The sequence below is a fragment of the Anser cygnoides genome, chromosome 9, assembly GCF_040182565.1.
Source record: "Anser cygnoides isolate HZ-2024a breed goose chromosome 9, Taihu_goose_T2T_genome, whole genome shotgun sequence".
NCBI lineage: Eukaryota > Metazoa > Chordata > Aves > Anseriformes > Anatidae > Anser > Anser cygnoides.
Genome location: NC_089881.1, coordinates 21783030 through 21798379, shown reverse-complemented (window position 1 = coordinate 21798379; position 15350 = coordinate 21783030). Strand labels below are relative to the sequence as shown.

Sequence of the window (15350 nt, the reverse complement as noted above, 5' to 3'; positions counted from 1 at the left end):
CAACCAGCGTCTCTCTCCTAAAACTTCCTGCCCAGCAGCGATGCCAGCGCACAGGGAGGGTTATCTGCGCGGCGCAGCCACGAGACAAAACCTCTTGGGGCTGGCGACGGCAGTGGCAGAAAGCCCAGGGGGGAGCCGCCAGCAGGAAGGGGAACGATAAGCACAGGGTGAAGGAGCGCATTTCTGCAGGCTCGCTTCTGCAAACAGCGAAGCTGCAGTGAGGAGGTAGGAAGATATCCACCCTCTTCACAGAGGGGCCCATCTGTTAACATCTGATGGAGTTACACGGAACACGTGTGCCTCGGCTAAAATTACCCATTTCGGCATCGAGAGCCTGATCGTCATCTCCTCTTTCAGAGGGGGACGGGACTGAAATCACTCGGATTTTGATGGTGGAGGGGCTGCCTCCATCATGCAACCTGATTCTGCGAGCTGCCCCTTCTATCTTTAAATTGGAGCAGGTGGGAGCAGGGGAACCAGCGCTCTGGGCATCGTCGTTTTCCTCAGCTGTGGAGGAGCCTTCGCCCGCGTTAACCCTGGGAGCATCCTCCTCCTCTTGGCACGGAGGAGGATTTGGGGTCAAAGCCGGACTTGCCAAGGCCTAAGTTTGTCAAGCGAAAGTCTTCAATGGTAATAAAAGTGTTTTTATTGGGTAGCGGGTGCTTACCCTCCGGCTGGAGAAGTGCTCCTCGCGCACCGTGCTCTCCGCTGTGTGCGGCAGGCTCGGCATCTGCCTCGGCTCTCCCCTTTTGATGGATTGTCGTCTCACCGTGTGGCTGGAAGGAAGAACAAACCCCAGCGTCGAGTCTAAGTGCTGCAAGGGCACGCACCCCTCAGTACACAACCGTTCCTGTGCAAAGCTTTTATTTTTCCCAGACAACTCTCAAGAAACAAAGAGTTGAGTGGTCAAGAAAGCAAAAAAAGGAAGTGTGGTTTCGCCAAAGAAGTCAGTGTGCTCCAAGTGGCCCACAAATGAAAACATAACACAGAAAAATCAGTTTGATTTTTCAGGGTCCTCTTTTGCCCTGCTAAGTAAAGGGAACCTAAACCCTCTTTTTAGCACATGGCTTGCCCACGGCCCACAACCCCTCATAGTTTTAGCTTTCCCTACCTCCTCTCCCCACATTTCCCTGCAGCAGGGGGCTCTTGCTGACCCACACCTCTCCCCACAGCTCCCCTTATGACTCCCTGAGCGCCAGGGTTAGCCCATGCGGGGCTGACCACCCCATGCTGGGGACCCTCCGTGCCTCCTGTGCCCATCCCAAACCAGCAGCAAGCCACATCCTGCCAACAATCTCCACCAGCATTAACACAACCCTTCCTCAGTTTCAAGGAAAATTCAGCTCAAAAGCCAATGAGCTGGAGCCCAAATCGTCAAAAGATGCTCGCCCCACGAGGTTATGGCTGCTAACCACGAACTTCTGCACTCTCCCCCTCACAGCAGAGCAAATGGGACGCACGAAGCCACACCAATATTCTGCTGGGAGAAAGAAAATCACATCTTCCCAAAGCCGCCAGGCTTTGCACTCACCTCCTGGTAGGGATGGGGATGCGCACGAAGGCTTTGTACCGCAGCAGCTCCCTGTGAAACTCCTGGAAGTGCTTGAACTTCCTTTTCACCTGCCATGTGAACTCTCCGTGGGTCAGCTCGATGGTGTACACGTTCGGGCTTGGCACCTGCGTGGGCGAACAACGCAATTAAGTCCTCCTCCTGCAGCTGCCTGTCTGAAGAGCCCTCGTTATGTTTTAGTTAAGGATCACTGTGTCTCACCACTTGTTAGGTTTTAAATCAGACAGGAAACCTTCCCTCCTGAGCGAGCGCACACAGAAGTTAAGCTACAAACAGCATGTCTGTACAGCCCCGTGGAAATGCCTCCAGAAAAGTCTTTCGCTTAAGTTCTGACCTTCTTCGTGGAAGTGAAGCGCTCCACCTCCAACACGCGCACCCGCACAGGGCATCCTGTGAGGTACGTCTGCGTGCCCGGCTCCTTGAATCCGCAGGTGTGGTAGATGGCGGAGAAGGGGATGCAGGCTGGAAGGAGCACAGAGCGTTACCACAGCGCCCCGACGCACGGCAGCCCACGGCCAGCGCCGCGGAGACGCTCCGTTACCAAACCCACGCGGACGGGAACTCACCGGCACCTTTTGGGTCATTCAGCACCTCCGAGTCGACCTCCTCCCCCTCGAAGTGGAGCTCCCGGGTGTCCAGGCTCTCGATGATGTTGCTCATGTCTGCGGCGATCCTCTTCAGCGCTGAAGTAGCTGCATGGCTTTCGGGCCTCAGGGACATCTCAGAGCGCCACGAGCCGGAGCCACGGGGGGCTGGGGAGGAGGAAGGCGCAGGGCTGTCAGTGCCACCCCGATCATGGCACTGCGTCCACCCGAACCCTCCTCGTCTTACCCACCCATTGCACACCCCAAGACCCACAGCCAAAAAGCAAAGGCATCTTCAGGCTACCAAAGAATATTTCCTCCAGTGCCAGTGACCACTGCCTACAGACTTGGACACTTCTATTTTAAATGAAAAAACCCACGATATTTCCCGTTCCCACTACAGAAACCTGCAGGGGGTGGTTGGGGGTTACAAGTACTTTCCCACGCTGACTTCAGACTGAAAGCGAGGAATTCTCAGCACCAACTCGCCTGCTGGCTTCAGCCATCTCTAAGAACAGAGGCGCACGGGGAGAAGCACAAACCACGGTCACGTCTGGCCACATCCCAGACCCAATTCCCGCAACGCTGCACGGAGGGGAAGCTCACAGAAAATCAGCAGGCATTTTTGTCAAGTGTTGTCCTCCTGCGATTGAGCTAGCGATACAAACTCCTCACGTTAGTCAGATTCCTCTATCCCTAGGCACCTTGCGTGCTCTCCCCTGGCATCTTTGTGTCTCGCGCTCTCTGACAGCTTCATCATCTCAGGAGGCTCAACAGCCTGCATGAAGCACGTCCACTAACACTGGCGCCAGCTTTCAGCGCTTTTGAGTATTTGCAAAGCAGCTTCCTCCTCCTCCTCCTCCTCCTCCTGCAGACTCTGCAGCCGGCCGTGGAGCTGCGGACCCGACTGCTGGTCCCTGCACGTGGCCAAACTCCAGCTCCTGGGCACCCAAGTGACAAAAAGTCCCCTTGGACTTTGCTCCGCTCAGCAATAAATGTCACAGCCTGACAGCGGTGCTGAAAATATACGGATGGGACAGAGGGGCAACGCTTTACAGAAGCCGGTACGAGGGCACTCATTTATACACAGGAAAGTTCTTGTTGTGTGAAAGAACTATTAAAAAAAAATTGCAATGCTTCTGATGTTAAACTCTGCAAAGAGCACCATGCAATTATTATTGAATGAGTTCCGTAGAAAGGGCTGGTATGCTGTAATTTGGAAATAATATAACAGCTCAGTAACTCACATATTTAGCTGCTTTTGAGAGAACATCCTTCGTTTTCTCTTGAAACAAGTACGTAATTTCATTACTACACAAGGCTGATACCACATAAGCCCAAAACCACGCTAAAATCAGCTAAAATCGGCAAGGCAACGCCAGCCTGCCCACAGGCTCGAACCCAGCCAGGCCGTGCTGCAGGGACTCACGAGGTGCAGGCGCTCGTCCCGCAGGCTGCGGGGCCGTGCCTAGCCGCGGGGCGAGGGGACATCGGGCAGCGTCTTGCTTTGCACCTCTTCCACCTGCATTTACCTTTGGAAATGGATCGTATTTGATGTTATTATCACGAAAAGAATTTGCTTGAAGGCAACTTAATGCATGCTCCCGAGGAGGAGACCACCCCAAGCACTTCGTGGGTGCTGTGCCCACGTGGCCGGGCGCGCGCCCTCCCTCCCCGCCGTGCCAGGCACAGCCGGGCTCCTCTCGCCACATTAATTGACCCACCGAGTTAATGGGTAAACAATTAACCAGCGCGTGAAGTGGCTATTTGCTAAAGACCACAGCAGGGCCGCATAACTTAAGGATTTTTATTATTCCCTTTCTTTTTTTTTTTTTTTAATTAAGCTGTTTTCACAGCTGGTCAGATAAGCCCTGGGTTAGAGCAGAGTCCAAGCGCAGTTGGAGCTGAGTCAGCCCCAGCAGCAAGGCTCTCCCGTGGCGATCACAGCCAGGTTACGGGCTCGAGAGGAAAAATGCCGCTTGCCTACAGCCCAGCCAAAAATCCAGGAGCAGGGGCAGCGGCACAGGGCACCCCCGGGCGGGGAGGGCAGCACGGGAACGGTGCCAAGCACCGGGTCCTGCAGGGCTGCCCTCTGGGCTGCAGCAACCAGCGCCGTCTGTCCCGCGCTGCTGATGCCCTGGAGAAGCCACATCTATAAAATGTGCCGATGTTGCCAGCTTTTAGGTTGCAATCGTACGAAGGGCGCAGAGGGAGAACCCAAAGAATAGCGGCAAATTGCAGAAGGGTGGAGAAATAGGATGAGACGCCCTGGAAACAAGGGCTACACGCTTGTGTTTGGCTGCTGCCATCTGGGATAGGAAACGGGCAGCACTTTGTTAGGGAAAAAAAAGGGGTAAACGAAGGGAGCCCGGGGGTGTCAGGGGGTCTGGAACCATCAGAGTGACGCAGCAGACGAGGGGCAGGCCAAGAGGCACTGCCTGGCAGCCAGCAGGGAGGTACGGTGCCGGATTAGAGCACTTGACCTGTGCGACATCGGTGTCGGGATCGGGACTTTACCCAAGAAGGAAAAGACCTTGGAAAAAACACGCCAGCAGGCTGCAGACGTGCAGCAGGCTGCTGTCAGCAGGACAGATGGGGCAGAGACTGGTACGGAGCAGCACCGACCGGGGACCTCGCAGCATCCCCGCAGCCAGAAGGCTGCGGCACAGAGCTGGGGGAGCGAAGGGGAAAACCCAGAGCAAACAGTCAGGGGTGAAGGAAAGCTCTGGGGAGAATGAGCCAGCAAGGGAACAACAGGGAGATGGCCCCAAACTTCCCTTCAACCAGTGAAATGCAGGCACTGGAGACGGTGACCGCACCAGGAATCAAGGCTTCAGCTAGAGGAAAACTGACTGTAAAATAAAAATCAGCTACGGTAACCCCCGATGCTTTGTCAATACGTTGCAAACCCCAAGCTACGCGCTGTCAGTCCTGCTATTCTGCAGGCCTGAGCTCTCGTTTTGTTATTCGCCATTTCACTTTTTAACTGGTTTATTACTTAGGGGTTCATAGATAATCTCAGCCTTCCCTAAAGACACAGTGTCATTCTGCTTGGTGCACAGGAGAGCAAAAGCCAGGCCTTAAATGCGTGGAAACTGGGAGACAAAGTATATTTTAGTATATTTTTGCATATTTAGCATATATTAGTAAATATTCACAAATTGTTCTATGCTTTGAAGGCACTCCAGTCCTGATGTGAAGATGTGTGCACCTGGTAATAGCACAGACGACCAAAAATTCGGTCAGCCCGAGCGTATTCTCTTAAAACTGTGGCAGATCTGCCACAAGCTCAACCACTGCCCCGTAAGGAGCACCACGCAGACCTAGGAAACCCAGCGAGGCCTCGCTTGGGAAGGAGAAAGCCCGTGCAGCAAAACCAGGCGTCCCCTGCTGATGCCCCCCAGGCCTCGATGCTCTCCATCACCTCCCGTCCCCGTGGCGAGAAGCGCTCTGGTCCCGCCGGCTGCCCTCCTCCCGGTTCTCACGCCACCCTCCCGGCACGGCGACCTCTTGGCAAGGGCTAAGAGCGACCTCCGCTCCCACACTCGGCTCTGTCCCACCGGCAGCAGGACCCACGCGAGCCTCCCTGTGCACGACTGCAAAACGGATGGGTTTGGGCTGAAACAGGGCACCGAAATGGGGAAAACGACTCGAGCCTTGGGTTTCCTGCTGCTGCTGCTGCTGCCGCCAGGAGCCCGGGTGCCATGCGGGCACCGAGAGCCCAGGCTGGGTGCCAAGGAAATCCTGTGCACCGTGCCCTCAACAGTTCCTGCCTGGCGGTGAAAGGTTTTCCATGTAAATATTTCCCAATTTCTCACATTTTAAGCCTAAAATTGGCTTTAATGGAGAAATACCGCCAGGAGGAGCCAGGCTGGCCCGCAGCCCCGGCCCAACCCCAGCACCCCGGCACCAGCCCGTCCCGCTGGTTCCTTCGCTTCTGCCCCAGTCCCTCGGCAGGTGCCAGACCCCGGCCTCGGGGTCCCTCCAGCACCGGCCACTGGGCTCACACAAACAAGCCCCGAACAGGAGCTAAAGCATTGCTGCCAGCCCGGGAAGATCTCCTGGAGCCGGAGGAGGACTCGGCAAGGGATCTGGATCAACAGCAAGCAGCGTGTTCGGGCATGGTCCCAACCTACGCCGCTTATCTCCGGCTCATTCCTGATAAAACCCCAAATATTTCCAAACACTGCTTCCAAACCAATTCCTCTCGGAAAGCCAAGCCCCTGCGTTTACCAGCAGTCCCTCTGGAGGCAGGAGCCAGCCAGCGTTTCCCGTTCAACGCCTGCAGCGCAGCCGTCTGCCTGCGAGTTATTGATCTCCGCCGGCCTTCTCCGCGAGGGTTTCTGCCAAGCCCCGAGCCTGCCCAAGGGAACCGCCAGGTGACGGGGACCCACGCGTCCGGCAGCACGGGGGGACGCCTGGAGTGCCCGTCAGGAGCACGGGCACCTGCATAAATCCCCGCTGCCCGGGCTGCACCGTGGCTGAGAGCCCCGAGCTGCCTCCTGCAGCACCCGTCCCGTCCCGCGGCGCGTGTGCCGGGGGAAAGGCAACAGGAGAGCAGGGGGAGGCCAAGGGCAGCGGTGAGGTAAGGCAGTGGCCATCCCCGGGGTGACTAACCCTCTGCCACGGTCCCAAAACCCCTCTGCGCTGTGGTTTTCCCCACGCCCAGGACCAGCCTAAGCGTCCGGCCCTTCCCAAGGACTCGTTTTATTTGCTTTGCTGCACGGCGACATGAAAGGGAGACGGCGGCACTCGCGGAGGAGCAGCGGCTGCTGAGCTCACGCTGATGCACTGCGCGATCCGCCCCGCGTACCCCAACCCCAAACCCGCAGCGAGTTTCGCAACCCCTGGTCTCACCACTGGGGCCGCACCCAGGCTTTCAGTCCCACCGGGCCAACTTTTGCTGGTGGTGACGGGGACGGGTGTCCCGTGCCCTGGCCGGGGGCTCCCACCCAGCCCCAGCTCGGGCAGCGCCACCTCTGCGGGAAGCCGGCCACCAGGTGTGCCCCATCCCGTGGGGTCCGTCCCCAATACGATCACAGCACCCCAAGCCCAGCAGCACGGTGTTGGGGCGAGGGGAATCACCGCAGGGCTCCTTCCCGGGGCGGCCAGGCTGGGAGAAAAGGGGGAGAAGCAAAAATACCTGCTTCAGAGCATGGAGCCGGGAGGGCAAAGGATGCAGTGCCTGAGAGCGCTGGCAGATGCGCGGCTCTTGGCACGAGGAAGGGACCGTAACAGCTTTATAACAATCCTGAAGCCGAGGAGCTTGCCAGGGCGACAGCATCGTGCAAGGGACTCTCGGAGTGACAATAAGCAGAGGTGAGGACAGCTGCAGCCGGGATGGTGAGCATTTCTGCTGCCCCGATATATATAGCTGAGCACGTCATGCGCGTGCAGGACATACTTTCATTACCTAAACGTATACATCCCCGCGGCTGACGTCCCAGGCAGCTCTCACGGCTATTCTGGTTGCCTCCTTGCCCAGCAACCACCACCTGCCAGACGGCATTTCCACAGGGAATTTCGGGGGCTCGGAGCTGGCCCCCCCATCCCCGGGCAGGCTCGGGTCACCGCTGATAAATGCGAGCACGTACAGCCCTTCGCGTAGCTCCTCCCGGGCCAAACGCGGCAGCCTGCGCTTGGGGCTCGGTGCAAGGCAGTCCCTGCGCCCTGGCTGTGGTTTCTGTGCGGGGGGACGCGGTGGGATCTGTCGGCCGCCGTTCCAGCTGCACCGCCAGGGGTTCTGCTCATCCCCATGTCTCCATTAAGCAGGCACCTTTTTTTTTTTCCTCACGCTGCTGTTGAAAATCGCACACAAAAGTATACGGAGGTGCTAATTTGGGAGGGGTTTTTGACCCTTCCAGTGACTTGCCCAAAGTAACGAGAGGTTTCCGCGGGCACCACGGCACCGAGCAGCACAAGGTGCCACCAGCAGCGGCACGGCACGCGGGGCATTTTGGAGCAAAGCTTCTAAAGAAGCTGCAGGCACCGCGACTAACAGATCCGACAGCGAGCTGAGGTCCCCAGCCTCGGTGACTTTCACTCGTCACCCCTGAAGCTACGGCGCTCAGCAGCCTCAGCTCCCACCGCCAGGCCGAGGCCACCCAGTGCCACGTGCCCAGGCAGCCCACACGCTGAGGAGGCCGCAGATGGAGGCGCTCCCGCTCCCGGTTTGCGTTTCCCAAGCAGCTGCTTGCCAAAAGCCACGGGCAGCAGCGAGCACCAGCACGGGGAGACGTCAGCGCTCGGCCTCCCTTCCCCAGCCACACGTCTCCTACCGTGCATCAACAGCTTCATGGGCAGACCTGGGCTCATGCTAACGCCTCCCAAGATCGGCATTTCCCCTCTCCCTGGACAGCTAAAACAAATATTTGAGAACTTGGAGTTCACGAGGAGAAGACGGTTGGCGGGGAAAGGCCAAGAGGGAGCCGGAAGAGACAGCGAGCTGAGCCCCGAGGGCAGGGGCCGCATCCGGACTTCGCAGGGGGCTTCGCAAAGCAACCCTTCCCTGGGAGACGTCCGGCACCCCACAGGATGGTACCAGCACGCAGTACACAGGGCCCTCGAGGTACTTGCCGATCAGTACCTGTTGAACTGCGATCAGAAACAGGCGAAGTCAACAGCAGACTGCTCCGCACAAAGACGCGACTTGCAGAAGCAGAACAGCAGGAACGGAATAGCTCTCCTCTGTTTCTCCCTGAAATACAACTAAACATCTGCAAATTTATGCAAAGCAGCTCATTTACACGTATCGACAGCCCTGACAGCTTCCTTAGAATGAAACAGGAGCAAAAAATTCCTCCCCCGAGACGGAGCAGCAGCGCGCTGAGGGCCAGGCACCGGGAGATGCTGCCGATGCCCGAGCTCCCACCGAGCCCCGGCTCGTCCCTGTCCCGTCCCCTGCCCCAGCACCCCCAGCCTGAGCTGCCCCAGGCCTTCATCCCTTGGTGGAGCAGGACAGAGCTGCTCCAAACCATCCCGGGGGATGTCGGAGCACCGAGGTTACGACGCAGGAGCTCAGCCCCGCGCAGCTCAGCCCGAGCTGGGCAGCACAGTGAGCCACGGGTTCAGCGCTATTTTTCCTCGGGTTTTTCCTCACTGCCTCCCGGAGCAGCAGTGCTTCAAAAGGTTGCTGCAGACATTTGCATTCCTCCTGCACACAAAACAGGCTGTTTGGCAGAAAGATAAAGCAATAGGGTTTTTTTTTGGGGGGGGGGGGTGAAAAAAAAAACCCAAGCCCAGCAGGCCTCAGACAGCAGCTCCTATCTCGCTGGTTCTTTGTGCCAGGGAACAAAATGGCTCGCTTGCCATAACTGCTGCCAAAACGCCGTGGGATCAGGTCTAACCACAGAAATTTAAGAGGCACCATGACTCATCCGCTGCTCTGCGCTGGTGAGGCTTACAGCTGGGTGGGACCCCTGCAAAAAGTCAGTTTGCAGGAAACTTCTGTCATGGAAAAACACACTTCAGAACATCTCGTTGGGACTACAGAAATAGACACTTAGAAAAGGAGGAATGAGACCAAAATATCCTGTCTGAAAAGCCTACGCGATGCCTGCTCGCCAGATCGCTTCCACAGCCCTTCGGCTGCACCAGGGGTGAACACTGGGCTCACCGGGAGAGCTGGGCAGCGGCGGGCGCCTCGGGCTGCACCCAGGAAATACCAAGCTGCACGTCCTGCGTGCCGAAGTGCCAAGCACATCCTGTGAGCGCATTTTACTTGAATAAAGAGACAGTGCACGCCCCAACTATCCATTTATTTTACCTTTCTGTGCCATGCTCAAAGCTTGTGTAAAGAGAACTTAAAAAAATAAAAAATAAAAGCAGTGAGGCTGCCTTTAGCCAGTCAGCACGGTGACAACCCACTGCCACGGCCAGCTCGCCCCAAGTTACCGGCAGCAGGCAGTTAATCCCTGCCGCTGGTTTAATTTTCCCACGGGCACCCCTGGAGGCTACCACCCAGCATCAGCCCGGCGCACGCTGAACCACGCCGGCGCTGCGAGGTGCAGCTGCTTCGCCAGGAGATGCGGCTGCCGCTGCGTGCCCGCGAGAGGGTTTGTCCTGGCTGGGGGGAACAGTCAGAAGTGAGCTTTTCCAACTAAAAAGCCATCTGCCCATCTCACCAGGCAGACCTCCGGGAAGCGGCCCCGTGCCGAGTCATTCCTGCGTGCCCGTGACCCACGCGGCCGGAGGCACGGGAAGCCTCGGGACACGCCAGCGGTACGAGAAGCGCCGAGAAGCAAGCTCCTGCAGCACGGGGTAGGCAGGAACAACACCTGGATGTGAATCATCCGCTTGCAAGGACTTGGACAGAGAGCATCACGGCGCCGAGCTGGGGGATCTTGTCTGCCTGACGCTGCCTTCTGTGCCCCCGCACCGCGAGGCTCGGCCGGGAGAAGAGCGGTGCCGCTGTGCCCTGCGTCCCCCCCAAGCAGGACCCCCCGGGGGCAGCACCGGTCCCAGGGGTGCCCGGGGAAAGCTCCAGCAGCAGACTGGTCCCATTTCACCCAAAAAGCCCCCACCTCACTTTGCACTGGCGGAAGTAAAAAGATAAGTCAGGAATCGGGCCCCCTCGCAGCTGGCGCGGGGAAAACGCAGCCAAGGAAATCACATCTCGGTTTGTGTTCCACCGCCAGAGGTGCAAACAGGGAGAGTAGCTCCCTGCTCCAGGAATATTCACTGCTGTCAGCACCACGCAAACAGGCCTCCACGCCCAAGGAAAAAGCCTCTTTCTGTTGGGTAAACCTGCAGATAGCAAGGAGGATTTTCGTCTTCTCCAGCTCCCTGCTCCGCACCTCCTCTCGCAGACGCTTTCCGTACCAACCCCCATCTTGCTCGGTGGGACACGGAGGGTCGGACGCCCTTCTCTTCGGCGAACTGCCCGCCCCAGCTCTGTTCACATCTCCTTTTTATTGCATACTTTCTCCCTAGATAGTCAGCTCCTTATGGCTGTGGACAATTTCTTATTTTATCCACACCTCCTCTGCCAAAAAGAAGGGAAGGAGGAGGCGGAAGAGACGCCACTCTTACACAAGGATAACTAAAGCAAACCGGCTACCTTGCTGTCAGATCCTAGCAGAGGAACGCACAGTTTTATTTGCTGGAGCTCGACAGGGTCAGCGCTGTGTCCCCGGAGCACAAAGGGAGGGCTCTGCAGGAGAACGGCTGCAGGAAGGCGATCAGGCAGAGAGCAGCGAGGTGTGAACGCCGCACGTGCCCAACGTGGCTCCGTGCAGCCACAGGACGTGCGCCTGGGAGATGCTGCCGGGTCTGCCAGGTTGTGACCTGCAATGCTCCCATCCAGCCCCACTCTTCGACATATTTTCTTGGCAATAAAGCCAGCACACGACTCGATAACCACCCCAAGATAGCAAGCTTATCTCGATATTAAACACCTGCACCCCTTTCCGGCAGCAAACCCTGGCTGCACGCTGTGTTTTCACGCTGGATGGGCACGGCATGCTTGGTGTCGCAGCAGCAGCAGGTCCTTGGCTTAATGACTCCCTCTCCTCCTGGCCCCTTTTTTAGGGAGTCCCTCCCGTCGTGGGAGCACCAGCCACCAGCCAGCTTCCCCCACGCCTGCCCCGTTCCGTTAACCCCCAGCCCGTGCTGTTTATCTGCTCCGGCAGCCTGGGAGCGCTGAACGCCACCACGGCACACGGGCACCAGCAGCAGGGCTGAGCGAAGGGCTCGGGGCGGTGGTGGCACTGCACGGTGCCGACCCCAACGATTAGATATCTCCTGCTATTATCGTGTGGAAACAGAAAGCTCTGAATCCTGAAGGCACAAATATATATATATATATAAAACACAATTTATGATCTGCAAACCCATGCTTTTACCTCCTCCACGCCCCCCTGGGAGGCAGGGGCTGGGCACGTGTCCCCTACCACGAGGGCATCGGCTGCCTCCCACCACCCTGGACACCCTGTGTCGAGTGGGTGGGAGACACACGCACAGCATGGTGCGTGTTTTGGAGAGAAAAGCTGGGAAACGGAGCTTTTTTCCCCCACTCCCTCTGCTTTCCAGGGTGCCTGCACGCAGGGAGCTGGTACGGGCATCTGGCAGCCGCCCACGGGGCCCTGGCAGCAAGCAGCAGGGCAGAGGTGCCCAACCAGATATCTGTTAAAAACAAACTACGTGCAGATATATAAGATAACACGTAATAAATATATAAGGATGTATTTTCTGTCTGCACGCATCTCCACCCTGCAGCTCGGCGGGGCCAGCTCGGGCCGCCCGGCAGCAGGGCACACACAGACCCGCTGGGCTGCGTGCCAGCCCCTCGCACATCCCACGTCCCAGAGGGCGCAGGAACGGCGCGGCAAGCAGCACCTGAACACCACCCGAAATACCAAAACAGCCTTCTTTTCAGCAGAAAAGCTCGGCAAGGTTTGGGGAAGGGGAGGCAAAAAGAATGAAACCGCGGCTTCCGTCAGCCCCAGCCGTGACCAAGTCTCTTTCGGTCCCTGCAGGAGTTTTCACAGCTCAGGACAGGCGAGAGCAAGTTAAAAACACACCATGGGTTGTCAGACAATGGGAGGAAATGGCGTGAAGGGCTGGCTCCTGCCCTCCTCACTCTGCAGAAGCCTCGACAAGCAGCAGGTAACCGCTGCCACAAGACGCTCCGGCAAACCAATGCCCGGAGAAGCTCAGATTGCTTCCCGGGGACTGATGTAGGTCCCCGGTAAAACACTGGTTCCCACTCAAACCAGTTTTTAAAATCATCCTTATCTTTTAAATGACTTCCTTCAAAACAGCCGTGCTGGTGTGGAGCTGGAAAGCCACCTGTCTGCAGCAAAGCTGGCAGCAGACGGGAGCCGCTGGTGGCAGCGCGGTGCTGCCCGCAGCCCGCTCGCTGGGCAGAGCCGGAGCAGAGCGATGCAGGAGGCTGTATGAGCATCAGGGACTGGCATTCACTTTGCCATTCCACTTCCCGGGAACACAATTTGTGGCAGTACTGGCAGCGAGTGTTATTTCCCCTGATATTTCTTTCCCTGAAGGTTTGCTGGCTTGCTTTAAATCAATTAGCAGAGAAAGAGTAAGTGGAAAAAACCAAGTTCGGTCCATGCCTAGCAAATAAAGGGGGCACGACCACACTTCTTTGCAGAGATTTTCAAGGAAGACGTTTCTCAAATCACGTCCTGAGAACAGACCCACTAAAACACCAGATCCTTCCTCTCCTGCAGACACACCTGCAGTCTAAAGAGCACCTCATAAATTACAGGGGATAACAAAGTCAAGTTGACACAGGCCTTTACAATCTGCTGTTAGCAAAAGTAGTAAAAATTTCCAGCTGAGGCATGTGATTGCAGGCCGCTCCACAACAGGGTGATTTCACCAGCAGAGATCACCTACCTCAGACTTAGGAATTTGTCCTTCATTTATTTATACGTAAAACCATATCCTCAGCAGCTAAAAGTGGCAGCTCTGATCCTGGGAAACTCTTCCCCAGCCACGAGAGCTGCCCGTGTCCCCCTGCCCCTGAGCTGGGGCTCCTCGCAGCCGAAACAGCACCAGGGGGGCCCAGGAGAAGTCCCTGGGGTGTTTTTTTTTTTCCAGACCAGAGCCTCGAAACCAACTCTCAGTAGTCCTGAAGGAGGATGCTAGGTACCTGGACGAAATTGAACGTGCACACGGGTGGTTTAGCGAGACCCTTCAGCCTTCCCCACGTGAGCTGAGCCTGGGCAGAGGAGAAGCGTGCTGCCGGGAGCCGCCCGGCTTTGGGACGCGCTAGCCATCCCCGGGGATGAAAGTCCCCGGTCACCTGCGAGCCACTCTCACGGGCACACGCTGTCAGACACCAGCGGCTGCACGGGGTGGGGAAATAGGATTTTTTTGGGCCATTCAAGCCCCTTGAATCGGCGTCTCCCCTCCGGGCTGCCCGGGAGCAGGGCGCGGTGGCTCCCCCGGCGCGGTGGGCGCCAGCCCCGGCCTCGGGCAGCCCAAACGCGGCCGGGACGAGCGAGACTCAGCCAGCCCCGACGGCCCCAAAACCCACCCGGGACCTCGGGGCCGGCCTCGGCCGTGTCCCGGGCCCGCTCCCAGGCGTTTCGGGGCTCCAGATGTGCCCCGAGCCGGGCAGGAGCGCGGCGATGCGGGCGGGCACCGGAGCTGGAGGCGACAGCGCGGCCACCCGGGTCCCCACCCGGGTCCCCACCCGTGTCCCGAGCCCTGTCCCGAGCAGTCCCGAGCCCTGTCCCGAGCCCTGTCCCCACCGCCCCCCGCTGCAACCCCCCCCGCACCAAGGCGCCGCAAGCCCCCTGCAAGCCCCGGGAGCGAACTTTGCAGCCACGGGGAGACCCCCACGGGCGGCGCCCCCCGGCTTTAACCCCCCTACCCCATAACCCCCTTTCCCCTCAGCCCCCCGTACCCTCTAACCCCCCCTCTAACCCTCCCTTGTCCCCCCCCCCGGTCCCCACCAACCTCGTGCCCCCGGGGGAGCGGCGGCCTCATGGTGCCCAGTCCCGGCTCGGGGCCGCGCCGCAGCCCCCAAAAACCCAAAACCAGCAGCCTCAAAACCCCAAAGGCAGCAGCCCCAAGCCCAGGGCCGGCTCCCCCCGGGCGGGGCGAGGCGAGCCCCAGCCCCAGCCCCAGCCTATAGCGGCCACTTGCGGGGAAACCACTCCCCGTGCGCCGGGACAGCGCCGGGGGGGGGCTGCTGCTGGCGCTTCGGGGCGGGGAGACCCCTTGTCATGGGGGGGGGGGTAATTAAAAGGAGCGCTTAATTGGGAGGGGGGGCTGCTTGGGCATTCCCCCCCAGCACGGGGACGCAAAGCTCGCCTTCCTTCTTCCCCTTCCGCAGCCAGTTTGGGCAGGGGAAGGAGGCTTGCCCCCCCCCCACTAAGGAATTGGGTTTGGCACGGGGGGCACAAGCGCGTGCACACCCAGGCTGAATGAAACGCAGCGGTGCCACCGTTAGCGCTGCACAACTTAAGGATCACATTAAGGTCACATTCTGCGTGGGTCTGAGCGGTACGCGGCTGCAAACCCTGCGTTTCTCACGTCGCTTCCATCCACAAAGCCCTCGCTAATCACAAAGGCGCAGATTTTGTAGGAACAGGGAAAAAATTTTTGTGCTCAAGAGAAGCACCGAGCCGACACGCGGAGAAGCGACACCCCTCCGCACGCTGGGCAGCTCGGGCAGCCCCGCACGCTGCCCCAATCCTGGCTGCAGCCCAGCTCCCAGCCCTGCA

General features: G+C 58.4%; 1 protein-coding gene across 1 annotated transcript in view; it reads right to left on the bottom strand.

Annotated features, from left to right (window-relative positions):
- The window catches only part of PLD1 (phospholipase D1), a 54331-nt gene extending 39593 nt beyond the window's left edge, over positions 1 to 14738 (bottom strand). The window contains exons 1-5 of the mRNA XM_048059580.2: positions 14581 to 14738; positions 2137 to 2322; positions 1905 to 2032; positions 1532 to 1677; positions 668 to 776 (exon numbers count right to left, since the gene is read on the bottom strand). Coding sequence (XP_047915537.1) covers positions 668 to 776; positions 1532 to 1677; positions 1905 to 2032; positions 2137 to 2290 — 537 coding nt within the window. The 5' untranslated portion in view covers positions 2291 to 2322; positions 14581 to 14738. The remainder of the gene's footprint in view (positions 1 to 667; positions 777 to 1531; positions 1678 to 1904; positions 2033 to 2136; positions 2323 to 14580) is intronic.
- Between the last annotated feature and the right edge of the window lie 612 nt (positions 14739 to 15350).